General features: G+C 35.4%; 2 protein-coding genes across 2 annotated transcripts; one reads left to right on the forward strand and one right to left on the reverse strand.

The window, feature by feature from the left end:
- Positions 1–5,622: 5,622 nt before the first annotated feature.
- Positions 5,623–7,396, reverse strand: LOC147551068 (1-aminocyclopropane-1-carboxylate oxidase homolog 1-like). Its single transcript, XM_086670505.1, has 3 exons — positions 6,598–7,396; positions 6,146–6,467; positions 5,623–6,052 (listed from the first exon to the last, which is right to left on the reverse strand). The coding sequence occupies exons 1-3, from the start codon at positions 7,140–7,142 to the stop codon at positions 5,798–5,800; spliced, it is 1,122 nt and encodes a 373-aa protein (XP_086526631.1). The 5' UTR covers positions 7,143–7,396; the 3' UTR covers positions 5,623–5,797.
- Positions 7,397–10,078: 2,682 nt separating this feature from the next.
- On the forward strand, positions 10,079–12,673 carry LOC147551069 (uncharacterized). Its single transcript, XM_086666293.1, has 5 exons — positions 10,079–10,388; positions 11,790–11,904; positions 12,000–12,089; positions 12,182–12,280; positions 12,367–12,673. Exons 1-5 carry the CDS (start codon positions 10,321–10,323, stop codon positions 12,466–12,468), a joined length of 474 nt encoding a protein of 157 aa, XP_086522419.1. The 5' UTR covers positions 10,079–10,320; the 3' UTR covers positions 12,469–12,673.
- Positions 12,674–12,718: the final 45 nt, after the last annotated feature.

Raw genomic sequence — 12,718 nt, forward strand, 5'->3', positions numbered from 1 at the left:
CCCGATAACCGCTAAACAGGTTAATACATTTGTACCTCTCAATTAGTAAAGAGAGTGTCTGGGAGCATGTTATTAATATATATAGGGATAAGGGAGAAACTTTTCGTAGGCCTCTGCTTCCTCTAAATTCACCAAATGGCTTACCGTTAACAAGAAAGTTGAAAACAGGCGGAGTGATACACCACATAATCAGATCTAATAGTGGTCTAATTATACCGACTGCTCTCAATACTGACTTCAAGAAACCTCAATCCACCCTATCGTATGCCTTTGTCATGTCCATTTTAATAGAGAAATATCCTTCCTTTCTTGTTGAGGCCTTCATTGAGGAGAACAGTTCTTGTGTCATTACAATATTATCCATTATCTGTCTCCCGGGAACGAAAGCATTTTGGTTCCATGCAATTTGATTGTCAAGAATAGGGCGAATTCGGTTCGCTGTGATTTTGGTGATCACCTTGTAGATAATATTGCAAAGAGAGAATGGTCGAAAATCCTTAGCTTCACATGGATTTGTCTTCTTTGGAATCAAAACTATGATTGTCCTGTTTAGATTTCTGGAAATCGGGTTAACATGAATGTTTCTTGTACTTGAAGGACCACTTATTCTCCTACTATACCCCAACACTTCTGATAGAAAACACTAGGAAATCCATCCGGACCAGGACTCTTCAAACTCCCCATTTACTACGCCTTTCACCTCCTTCTCCTACGATAGCCGTTGAAATATACCCTCTGAAAATTATCTTACCACGATTTCACCACACAAATTGTTTTGGTCTGTACTTTCATTCAAGTATATTATTTTTCCCCAAATGGTTATATTAGTTTTGGCATGAGTACTCATTTTTCCAGTGATCAATCAAAATTTTCAACTTGTGAATAAAGGGAGCGATTAGATGTGCACGAGTCCATAGCCTATTTAATCGAGTGATAGGACCCTAAAATGCTCCTTCCATATACCATCTATATAATAAAACAGAAGGGAAAACGATGACTGGGACAAACATCTTTTTTTAATAAAGCATATTGTCTAGAAGCCATTCTCAAAATTTCCTTCTCAAAATTTAAAATATAGTCCTTCGTAGAGATAAAGTTACCTATTTAAAAAACAATTATCATTTCCTTCTTAGAAATAAGATAACTAATTTAAGAAAAAAAAAACAAAATAAATTTCAAGGGTTAAAAAAAGAAATTAAAATTTTTCTCTCTCTCAATAAAATAATAACTAATTTAAGAGAAAAGAAACAAAAAAAATAATACAAAAATAATAACTAATAAAAATCTCTCTCTCAATAAAATCTATATAATAAAACAGAAGGGAAAACGATGACTGGGACAAAAATCCGTTTTTAATAAAGGATATTGTCTAGAAGTCCTTCTCAAAATTTATGATATAGCCTTTAGTAGAAATAACGTTACCTATTTAAAAAACAATAATCGTTTCCTTCTTAGAAATAAAATAACTAATTTAAGAAAAAAAGAAACAAAATAAATTTCAAGGGTTAAAAAAAGAAATTAAAATCTCTCTCTCTCTCTCTCTCTCTTTCAATTAAAATAATAACTAATTTAAGAGATAATAAACAAAAAAATAATACAAAAAAATAATAACTAATAAAAATCTATCTCTCTCGATAAAATATAACAATAAATTTCGTAACATTTGATTGACAAAAATCCTTTTTTAATAAAGGATATTGTCTAGAAGTCCTTCTCAAAATTTATGATATAGTCTTTCGTAGAAATAACGTTACCTATTTAAAAAACAATAATCGTTTCCTTCTTAGAGATAAAATAACTAATTTAAGAAAAAAAGAAACAAAATAAATTTCAAGAGTTAAAAAAAGAAAATGAAATCTCTCTCTCTCTCTCTCAATAAAATAATAACTAATTTAAGAGAAAAGAAACAAAAGAAAATAATACACAAAAATAAAAATCTCTCTCTCCAATAATAAAAAAAAATTCTCTCTCTCTCAATAAAATATAACAATAAATTTCGTAAAAATTTGATTGATACAAGTGTCTGTGCCCTAAGGCGCGGGATATATCCTAGTCTGAAATAATTTGCAATTATCTATCATTGTCACAAGTTTAAACCAGAAAACGGGCTTTTATATATATATATATATATATATTATTTGAAGCTTTGTCGCATACATGTACTCATTTGTTTCAATAAGACATATATGTACAACTTCGAAAAACAATACTATCAACTACCACCATTAAACAACATTATTTCCATTCGTAGCTACTTTAAAGTTTCAGATCCCACTAATCCTTAGAGTTGGAAGTGAGTAAGAGCTAGGGTGGGAATCGGTCCGGGTCGAGCCGGTCGGGTTCATGTCAGTCATCGGGTCGGTCGGGTCAGGTTTTGAAACTCTTTGTCCATTCGAGTTTCGAGTTTAATCGGGCGGGTTATTTAAAAAATCTTAGTGTCCAAAATCCGTCAAATTTTTCGGGTTTTTTAGGTATCGGGCGGTCGAGTATCGGATTTTCACCAAAGTTTCAAGATATCTCGGTCGAAATGACCAAAAATTTTCTATTTCGATGGTACCGAGATTTCTATCGAAACTAAAATTTAATTAAGTTTCTCTTAACAATGTTGTGTCAAGAACACTCCGCACTTGGACAACAATATATGTATATATATATTATACACTTCAAATACTATAAAAATATATCTATATATATGTTATACATGCATACATAAATACATACAAGCAAGCATACATATAATGTGCATAGGTATTATCATATAAATGGATGACATTATTAAGCGGGTTATGTCAGGTAAAGATTATCGGGCGGGATGCCGGGTAGCACTTCAAAACCCGTACCCGCCCCGTTGATTTTATCGAGTCGGTCGGGCTAAACCCGCCTTCGGGTTTCGGGTACCCGCGGGCTCTAACGGACTCGGATATCCGTGACGGATTTCGGGTTTGCGGACTTTTTTCCCACCCCTAGTAAGAGCAGATTTTCCGTCAAGTCCTTTCCCCATGAAGTGAAACGCATATTCTCTTATTGTTGTTTCACGGTATTTCGGAGGATTTGTTTCAGATAACAATTCCTTAATAGGACCATACTTCTTTGTTTTTTCCTCCAAAAAGGTACCTTGGAAGAAACATGGAACTGATACACGTGGATTTGCACCATTCACTAACACTCGATGTTCCACGCTTATAAGTCGGCTATTCGTTATTAACTGCATCCACAAAATAGAGACATATTGTAAGATTAAAGACAAAATATTACTCTTAATATATGAAAAATCATTTTAAGATTCAATTTCAATCCGCCAATCTTATGGAAAGTGAAGTTAGTTCTGGTTCCACCCACTGTAACCCATGATGTAGACGCAGCGGAAATAATAAGAATAATAAAAGTTGAATAAAGAACGAATAAAATAAAGGGAAAACGATAAACTTTGATTAATAATTCTCTGAAATCTGAATAACAAGGACAAACCTGACTTCCATTTATAGGAACTTAAACACTTCTAGATAGACGCAAACTAGGATTCCTAAATATCAAAGATACTCAAACATAGAAACTTCTAAACCTAGACTTAATAAGAAATACTCGAACATATAAATTCCTAAATTCTAATCTTAATGGACTCAGCCATGAGGCCTTCTCACTAGTTCGGTCGTGAGGTCCAATGGCTTGCCCGTGAGGCTCAGTACGATCTACATCAAGGAGTCTAACCCGACCTCAATATGACTAATTCCAGATTCATAGGCCATTTTGAGGCCCAGTTCAACTCCTGGGAGTTCATGAACGGCATTGGTTTGTTCTCTACCCTTGTTGTGGCTGCCTTCAACACCTCTCTTTCGAATTTCGAATAATAGCCCCATAACCAGCACCTTCCTCATCCAATGCTCCTTCTGTGTTGAGCAAGAAGCTTCCGGAACTTGGCCTACTCCATCCACACGCCTTGAAAGATTTGTGGGTCATTGAGATCGGCAAATTCCAATGTTCAAAAACTAGTTTGATTTTAACCTCCTTTTTGAGCGTAGTGATGATTGTTGTTGCTGATCTATTAACATTCTTAAAGATCCGTATGTTGCGTTCCCGCCAAATATGATAAATATAAGCATTCTCAAATATGACAAAAATTGAAATTGATAATTGTTAAGTTACAGGTTTTCCAATTGTGTAAAACAAAGATCAATAGCCGGTACTGATGGGGCGTCATATCTCAAAATAAATGACGTCGAAATCTACTTTGTAAGCGCGGAAACCGAAAGACCGGTGAACCCGAACCAGACCGGACCAAAAAACCGCGGTCTAAAATGGTCGGTCTTTTTTTGGTTGAATAGGTCTTTAGGTCCGGTTAGGTCTTTTTCCTGACAAGTCCGTGGAGCCCGAACCGAACCGAAATAAGTGTCATATATAATTATATGTTAAAGATGCAGGAAAAACTCTTATGAGCCTGAAATAAAAGAACTGAAATACATTATAGAATTGGAAGTTTCCTTGTTAGTGGGGGGTATTATTACTAAATCTTCACGTTGGGAGTTGGAATTCCTATTTCAATAAAATGAAGTTTCCCAAATTTGAAGAATGCAAATAGGGAAATATCACCACCACCAACCTATATGGAATACACTTTTAAGAAGAGACGAATCGGGTTGTACAAGATTCAAATTAGACGTTAGAGCAATTCTTAGAGCAAGATTGAGTAATGATTCCCTTTGTTTTTAAGTCTTTCCAGTTTAAGTTTTTTTTAATTTTGAATAATCAATCAAGTTAGATATTATTTTTGCTCTTGTTCTCATATTTAATTTGATACACTATTGAGTTAATGAAATTTTAGCAAAGATTGATATCGTTGTTAATATATAGTTAAATAAAGTTTAAACCAAAAAACCGGACCGAAAGACCGGTTTTCAAATGGGTGGTCTATTTTGTCCTTTACGGATTTTTGGTCGGGTTTTTTTACATATAAAAACCGGACCGTTATAATAGGTATCCGTTCAAATGTGTTAAAAAACCGGTCCACCCGGACCGGTTTCACCCTTAGTGTAAGTTCAAAATTGTAAAAAACCTAGTATTATGAATACTGTTAAGAAAAAAAAAAAATTACAGATCTAAAATTAAATGACATTTATATTCGAGTCTTTATTCTTTTTCTGAACTTTATATTTTTCCAATTTTTGATTTTTATTTTTTGTCGTTGTTTTCTTTCACAAATGTTTCTCCGTTCTATTTCTATGCACGCTCTTCCTTATTTTTTTCCTTTTAAATGCCTTTTTTATTGTTTATTTCCCTTAATATCAAATTATTTTCTTTCAACAAAAAAAAAAAAAAAAAAAAAAAAAAAAAAAAAAATTATTTTACCACAATTTCACCAGGCAAATTGCTTTGGTGTGTACTTTCATTCAAGTATATTATTTTTTCCCCAAATTGCTATACTACTTGTTTGCTTACTGGGCCAAATTCCTTTTGGCATGAGCACTCCTTTTTCCGTTGATTAATCAAAATTTTCAACTTGTGAACAAAGGAAGCGATTAGATCTGCACGAGTCCATAGCCTATTTAATCAAGTGATAGGACCCTAAAATGCTCCTTCCATATACCATATGGAGTAATTTGCAATTATCTATGTCATTGTCACAAGTTTAAACCAAAAAACACACTTATATTATTTGAAGCTTTGTCACATACATGTACTCATTTGTTTCAATAAGATATATATGTAGAACTCCAAAAAAACAACATATAATGTCAAATACCACCATTAAACAACATTATTTCGATTCATAGCTACTTTAAAGTTTCAGATCCCACTAATCTTAGAGTTGGAAGTGAGTAAGAGCAGATTTTCCGTCGAGTCCTTTCCCCATGAAGTGAAACGCATATTCTCTTATTGTTGTTTCTCTGTATTTCGGAGGATTTGTTTCAGATAACAATTCCTTAATAGGACCATACTTCTTTGTTGTTTCCTCCAAAAAGGTACCTTGGAAGAAACATGGGATTGATGCACGTGGATTTGCACGATTCACTAACACGCGATGTTCCACGCTCCTAAGTCGGTCATTCGTTATTAACTGCATTCACAAAATATAGACATGTTGTAAAGATTAAAGACAAAATATTACTCTTAATAGATGAAAATCGTTCAAGGGTTTAGAGTTTTATACTTGTAGAAGATCGCCAATATTAATAATGAGAGATCCATGCACAGGAGAGACATCAATCCAGTGATTTTGGTAACGAACTTGAAGACCACCAATATTGTCTTGAAGAAGAATGGTAAGGAAATCTGAGTCCCAGTGATTAGTTGAGCCCATTGTGAGTTCTGGTTGTGGACACTCTGGGTAGTAGTGAGCCAAAAGGGCAATACCCTTGTCACAATCGATATCGTTAAGGTAATTTTTGTTCAATCCAAGTCCTTCCGATAATAATTCAAAGATACCACTTCCCAGTTTTTTTATATATTTCGAGTAATCAATTATCGTGTCCCTGTAAATTAATATAACACTTAAGACAATCAAAATTTATACGAGGAAGAATAATAGTTCTTACAGGAAATAATTCAGTTTACGAGTTTGATTTCAGATCGAATTAAGGAGAGATGGATATTAGTTAGTACCTGAGTACCAAAGGCATTTGCTCAGGTTGGGGAGGTTTAGGAGCCACAAGACAATAGTAAGTGTCCCTCCAGTTAGCAGTTGGAGCTTGAAAAAGATCAAAATTACTAATATATGCTGAATTTGTACGAAGATCACGCGAATATATCTTTGCCCTTTCCTCCGCCGGTTGCTCATGAAACAAATGTACTTTTGCAATCATCTCGTCCAAAAGATTAACTGGTATTCCATGGTTCACCACTTGAAAAAACCCAAATTGCTCACTTGCATTTAGTACTTGTTCAACTATCATTTTACGTCGATTTTCATCTTTTTGGAATCCTTCAAGATCTATGATAGGAATGTTGATATCCAATTTTTCAGCAGTAGTTGATTTCTCGTCAATACTAGGTGGACCGACGAAGATCTGTGGAACTGTTTGGATTCCAGCATCAACTAGTCCTTTAACACCCGCTTTTGTTTCATCAAATGCCTTCAACTCTCTCATTCGATCATATTTTGATTCGGTTTGAGTCGAACTCATGTTAACAACACCAATTGAAGCCATCTCTTTCTTTTTGTTTCTTGTGTTTTCTATTGGTGTTAGTTTCTCTGAAAAGATGAGTATGAACAAATGCTAGGTATCTCACTTTATATGTACAAGAACAAAGGCAATAAAGTGAATGGATATGATTGTAATAAGAAGCTAGAATTCTAGAAGAAAAGTGACATGGCTTCCCGTCAAACTTTGAAAATGTGTGGTTGTCATTCTTGATTGTCATAATAACAAAGGGACTGCTATATTAAAGTTTTCACCAAGACAACAACATACTATAGATCATCAAAAGATATGTTGGTCAATGAAATAGAAACTCAATAATTATTTTCGATTTATTTCTATCTATACTCTGAGCGAGCCGTGATGCTATGCTCGGCCAGATCCCGACCGGGGTACTTCAATGGTTCAGATCTAGTGAGAGAAAGTGTGTGACTTTCTCTCACTAGATCGTGCCCGTCCAAGTATCCCGGTCGGGATATTAACCGGGCATAGCATCATTAATGATTCTGAGCTATTTCAGGGACATATATAAGATTAGTATCTGTATTTTATTTTTTGTATTATTATTATAAATTTCTTTCTTAAAATATAAGGTCAAGGATGAGTGATGAGACTGTGTGTGTGGTGAAGAAGAAAGAAACGTATTTCAAATTGAAGCCACCATTGATACCAAAACTAGATCATTGAAGCCATTAATGTGGTAGAACTATAACCATCCAACACATGATCATCCTTTTTTTAATAAAGGATATTGTCTAAAAGCTCTTCCCAAAATTTAAAATATAGTCCTTAGAAATAAAATAACTTATTTAAACCGTGTCTTTTTAGAAATAAAATACTAAGAAATTTAAGAAAAAAGAAACAAATGAAATTGCAAAAGTTAAAAAAGGAAATTGAAATCTCTATCTTTCAATAAAACTGCGACATTCTTAGAAATAAAATAACTAATTTAAAAAATAAGGAAACAAAAGAAATTGCAAAGATTAAAAAAAGAAAATTGAAATCTCTCTCTCAATAAAATAACTAATTTAAGAAAGAAAGAAACAAAAGAAAATTTCGTCAAATTTGATTGATGTTGTTCGTGTCGTAGGGCACGGGATATACCCTATTATATAAAATGGATGGTTGAGATTTATTATTTTGATCTAATGATTATAAATTTTAAAAAAATTCTGTTATTTTTTTATTTCGATATCAGATTTTATTCGATATCTGTTAATAGTATCGGAATCAGACTCGGATATCGATATATAATATCTGTCGGATAATTAGCGGATATGGATATGTCTATATCCTATCCGACAAGCTAACGTTGACGATCGTACTCAAAAATATAAGTTTGGCCCTTGAGCCTGATGGATTGCTCTTGCGGCTATTTTTTGAGCCTTGGACATTGGGTGGCCTTGGTTACAAAATTAGTTTAGTCCTTAGATTTTTAGGGTTGAGCCTTGGTCTTTGAGTCGTTGATCTTAAGTTTTTGAATATTGACTACAATGGTCATTTTTTTCGTATTGACTATAATGGTCATTACAAAGACCTTGATACATCGATACGATGTGATAAACACGATAATTTCGAAATACTACTGACTTAAAGCCAGACGGAATGAAATGGCCTAAAGCCTGACGAAATTAAATGGCCTAAGGCCAACATAAACTACTTTATTTATACTCGAGTTTAACATTCCCACATTTGCACTTCCATGAGATCGAACCTGGGACCTTCGCATTATAGAGTATATGCACTTACCAACTGGGCTACCAGTCGGTGGCCTTGATCCTAGCAATTGGGCCTTGAGTGTTTTGTCTTGAATCTAATGAGATGGGCCTTGAACCCAATGGATTGGGCTTTGATCCTTGGTGGATTTGGTTACAATATCAATTTGGGTCTTGAGCCTAATGTTTGGGCTTTGATTGAGCCTTGGAACTTGGGTGAGTTCGGTTAAGATTAGATTGGGCCTTGGTCCTAATGTGCAGGCCTTGGTCCTAATGTGTGGGCCTTGAGTTTTAGGCCATTAAGCCTAATGGCTGGGCCTTGGTCCAACTAGATAGAACCAATCAGTGGGCAGATCCAGTGGGTTGAAGATTCGTTAGGTCTCTAAACCTACCACCAACACGCGAGTGGGACCTCTGTGGATCCCACTTTCATCTGAAAAAACCACAAAAGAATCGTGACCCTAGATCTGACAAAAAGCAATTCTAGGGCAAAAAAAAACATGGTCCCAAACACCCCCATTATAATCCAACAGAATCTCGAGATACATGCGTATTAGGCTAAGGGTGGGAATTTGGCCCGGAAGCCCGAAACCCGATCCGGAACGCCCGAGTCCGGTGGGGAAATGTTTAGCCCGAAGCCCGACATGGGCAATAAACGCCCGGCCCGCTTATAGATAATAGGCGGGCTTGGGCTTCATCCAAAATTCCCTTACCCGAGTATAATACCCGTTTGTCAAGCCCGTTTGTCAAGCCCGTTTAATTTACTCTAAAGGCATCCTGAATTTAACGGCCATGATTTCAATGGTCTTTTAATCTTGTACGTTAAATCTAGAGAGGACAAGGGTCCAAGCCTATAAATTGGCATAATGTAAACCCTATTTCTCATTTAGACCAGCCGCACTCTTTCATCTTCTTCCATTCTCAACAACCTTCCACCACACTCACAAAGAAAATACTTAGGTTTCCACCCATCTTGCACAACCTAATATCTTCTGCAACTATTTTTTTTTACTTTTGTAATGAGTCAGCCCGAGACCCGACTCGCCCGATGCCCGAAGTACCCGCAATGGGCTTGTGCACATGGCGGGCTTTGTGCAGGAGATTTAAGTTTTTACCCGGCCCGAGCCTGCCCGCTTGACTACCTGGGCATTGAAGAGAGTAGCCCGAAACGCCCGAGCCCGAAGCATTGGTGCCCATGGGCGCCCGAGCCCGGCCCGTTTCCCACCCCTATATTAGGCTATTAGCTACTGAATCAGCGCAGCCTTTTAATGTCATTCTCGTAATTTATTTACACAACGAGGGGTATATAAGTAAAACAAGTTTGTGTAGAAAGATTTTAATGTTTTCTTTTTTTCGTTTTTGACTTGGTTAAGACCAGGGTTTGTGCTGCTGCTGGTTCGTTCGAGGTCGGGAAGAAAGAGAAACTAGAGAGAGAGAGGCCGAGATTTGCTCTTCAAATCTAAACCTGTAAAATGGGGTTCACTTCTTTCGTTGGAAGGGTTCTTTTTGTTTCTGTATTTCTAGTCTCAGCTTGGCAAGAGTAATCTCTCTCTCTCTATCTATCTTCATCTACTTTGCTTTTAGCTTTTTTGTTTTTCTTTTTCTTGTTTAGATCTGCTTAAACCTTTATCTTTAGCTTAGGAAATCAAAGTTTGATTTGTTCTGCTATATGGGTTATGTGAACTTTGGATCTGGTAGTTTAGAAAAAAACTTGAGATTTATCCTTTCTCTGTTTATTTAAGTCGATTTATTATGTTTGTGTTGTTTGATTTGATCTATTTAGTACTAGTGATGTTGGGTTTTGATCTTTATATCTTTTGATGATTTGGGTATTGATTTTTTAGGATATGTATTGAGAAAAATGTGTTCTTTTTTCATATCTTTTGTTTTTTTGCCAAATGGGTAGTCCAAAAAAACATTGTTACTAAAGATAAAGGGATAATCCTCATTAGTTGAAAATGATGTCTTGTGCCAAAGGGAGTGGTGGATCAAGGTCTAGATTGGTTGATATTTTGGTCTAATTAAACTCAACTTTCAAATTTAGTAGTAAATTGAGTTGTAATTTAGTTTTAATAATTCGTACTTTTAAATGTTTACTATCTTAAAGTACATATATACCACCTATGGTAAGAAGTCGGTAAAGCGAGTAACATAATTTACTTTAGAATATTCGGGTGGTCGATTCAATTTAGTTGCATTTGATTTGCAAGTTGTGACAAGCTTTTCTCCACTTACTCTAAATAGTAGAAAGAACAAGCATTAGAATGGAAATGTTATAGACGATTGGCTAAGTTAACCTAGGGGTAGGTAAACATAGGCCGGACAAGTTGAAAGTCTTCGAGTTTAATCCCCCATGCAATTGCTTGGGATATTGAGGAAAAGATTATAATATGGCTATTATCTCGATTCGGTCCTCCTGTACTTTTACGCTAAGAGGAAGAGTTGGATCATTATGCCGTATGTATGGTATACAGAGACTTTACTGTTTAATGGAAGCCTATGATGGTAACTTAGAAAAGTTCAAAGTTTTCCGGTCCCGGTGTTTCTAAGCATTATATGGATTCTCTCTTTTTCGTAAAAAAAAGATGATATAGTTATACAGATATGAGAAATTTCGTATTACTTAGACTTACTTTCCCTATATGTCTACTTTACCGTTGATTTTCTGTTTCTTTTGTCGACCGACTATATCTTTGGGTCACTAAACTTACATAATCTAGCCATAAGGATTACTGTACTGTCAATCCTTGGTTTAGCCATATAGCACCTCATGGTTTGATAATGGAGGTACGACCGAGTTGTTGCTGACAGGTTCTTTGGTATTGGCTTGTTGAACCTTACTCTCGTGCGATTCAAGTTTATTGGGTTATTTTGTTTTTTCTAGTTCTAAACAATTTTTTATCTGTATTATGTGTTCTGATATGCCCATGTATTTACTTAGGTTCCATGAATTTGGAAATGATGGTGGAAATGCAGCCAAGGCATTCCAACCCAAGTATAACGTTTTCACAAAGCATGTCACCTCTTTAACCAAACTAGAGGTGCCACCCGTCGAAGTGAGAAATACCCCCATCTTCATCATCATTCCGATGTACTTTTTTCCCTCTTCTAATATCTTTATCTTGATTGGCGAACCTTTCAATTTTTGCAGATAAAGCATTTAGTTGCAGCGACTATTGCCTTGAAAGGGATAGGAGGCATTCTATTCATATTTGGCAGCTCTTTCGGAGCTTATCTTCTTGTATGTAGTTCTTTTAAAAGCTTCAACCAACTTTGTATAGGTCTTGTTCATGGAGTCATTTTCTCATCTTCTGTTTTCCTTCACTTATGCAGCTTACCCTTTTGGCTTTCACAACTCCGATTTTGTATGACTTCTACAATTACGATAACGAGAAGCCTCAATTCCTTCAACTTTTTGTCAAATTCACACAGGTACTATCATTGATGTAATCTCAACATGCTGTTTCCATTTTAGTAGAATCTTAAATACTGATCAAGACTGCATTCTTTGTTACCAGAGTTTGGCTCTTTTCGGCGCTTTACTCTTCTTCCTAGGAATGAAGAGCTCGGTTCCAAGGAGACAGCTTAAGAAAAAAGCTCCCAAAACCAAGACAGGTTAAATCAAATTTTGTAGAAGTAAACGGGTTTGTGGCGAAGTACCAGAAATACAGACAGGATCAGTGTGAACACCTTATATCGGTTTTACTTGGGTTTCTTTTTTCGTAATCTTAGATGCTAAATCTTCTTAGATGAATCTATTATCATAGTGAAACTTCGATGACAATGTAGAAACTTCAGTTCTTAAATGATGTCAAGTTTAAATTATATGCTCAAGCTCATTTCAGTTTTCTCCATTCTAAAGAGTTGTCT

Source organism: Eschscholzia californica, unplaced genomic scaffold (assembly GCF_041429995.1).
Source record: "Eschscholzia californica isolate CP2 unplaced genomic scaffold, dmEscCali1.0.p SCAF_3, whole genome shotgun sequence".
In the NCBI taxonomy this organism is placed as follows: Eukaryota; Viridiplantae; Streptophyta; class Magnoliopsida; order Ranunculales; family Papaveraceae; genus Eschscholzia; species Eschscholzia californica.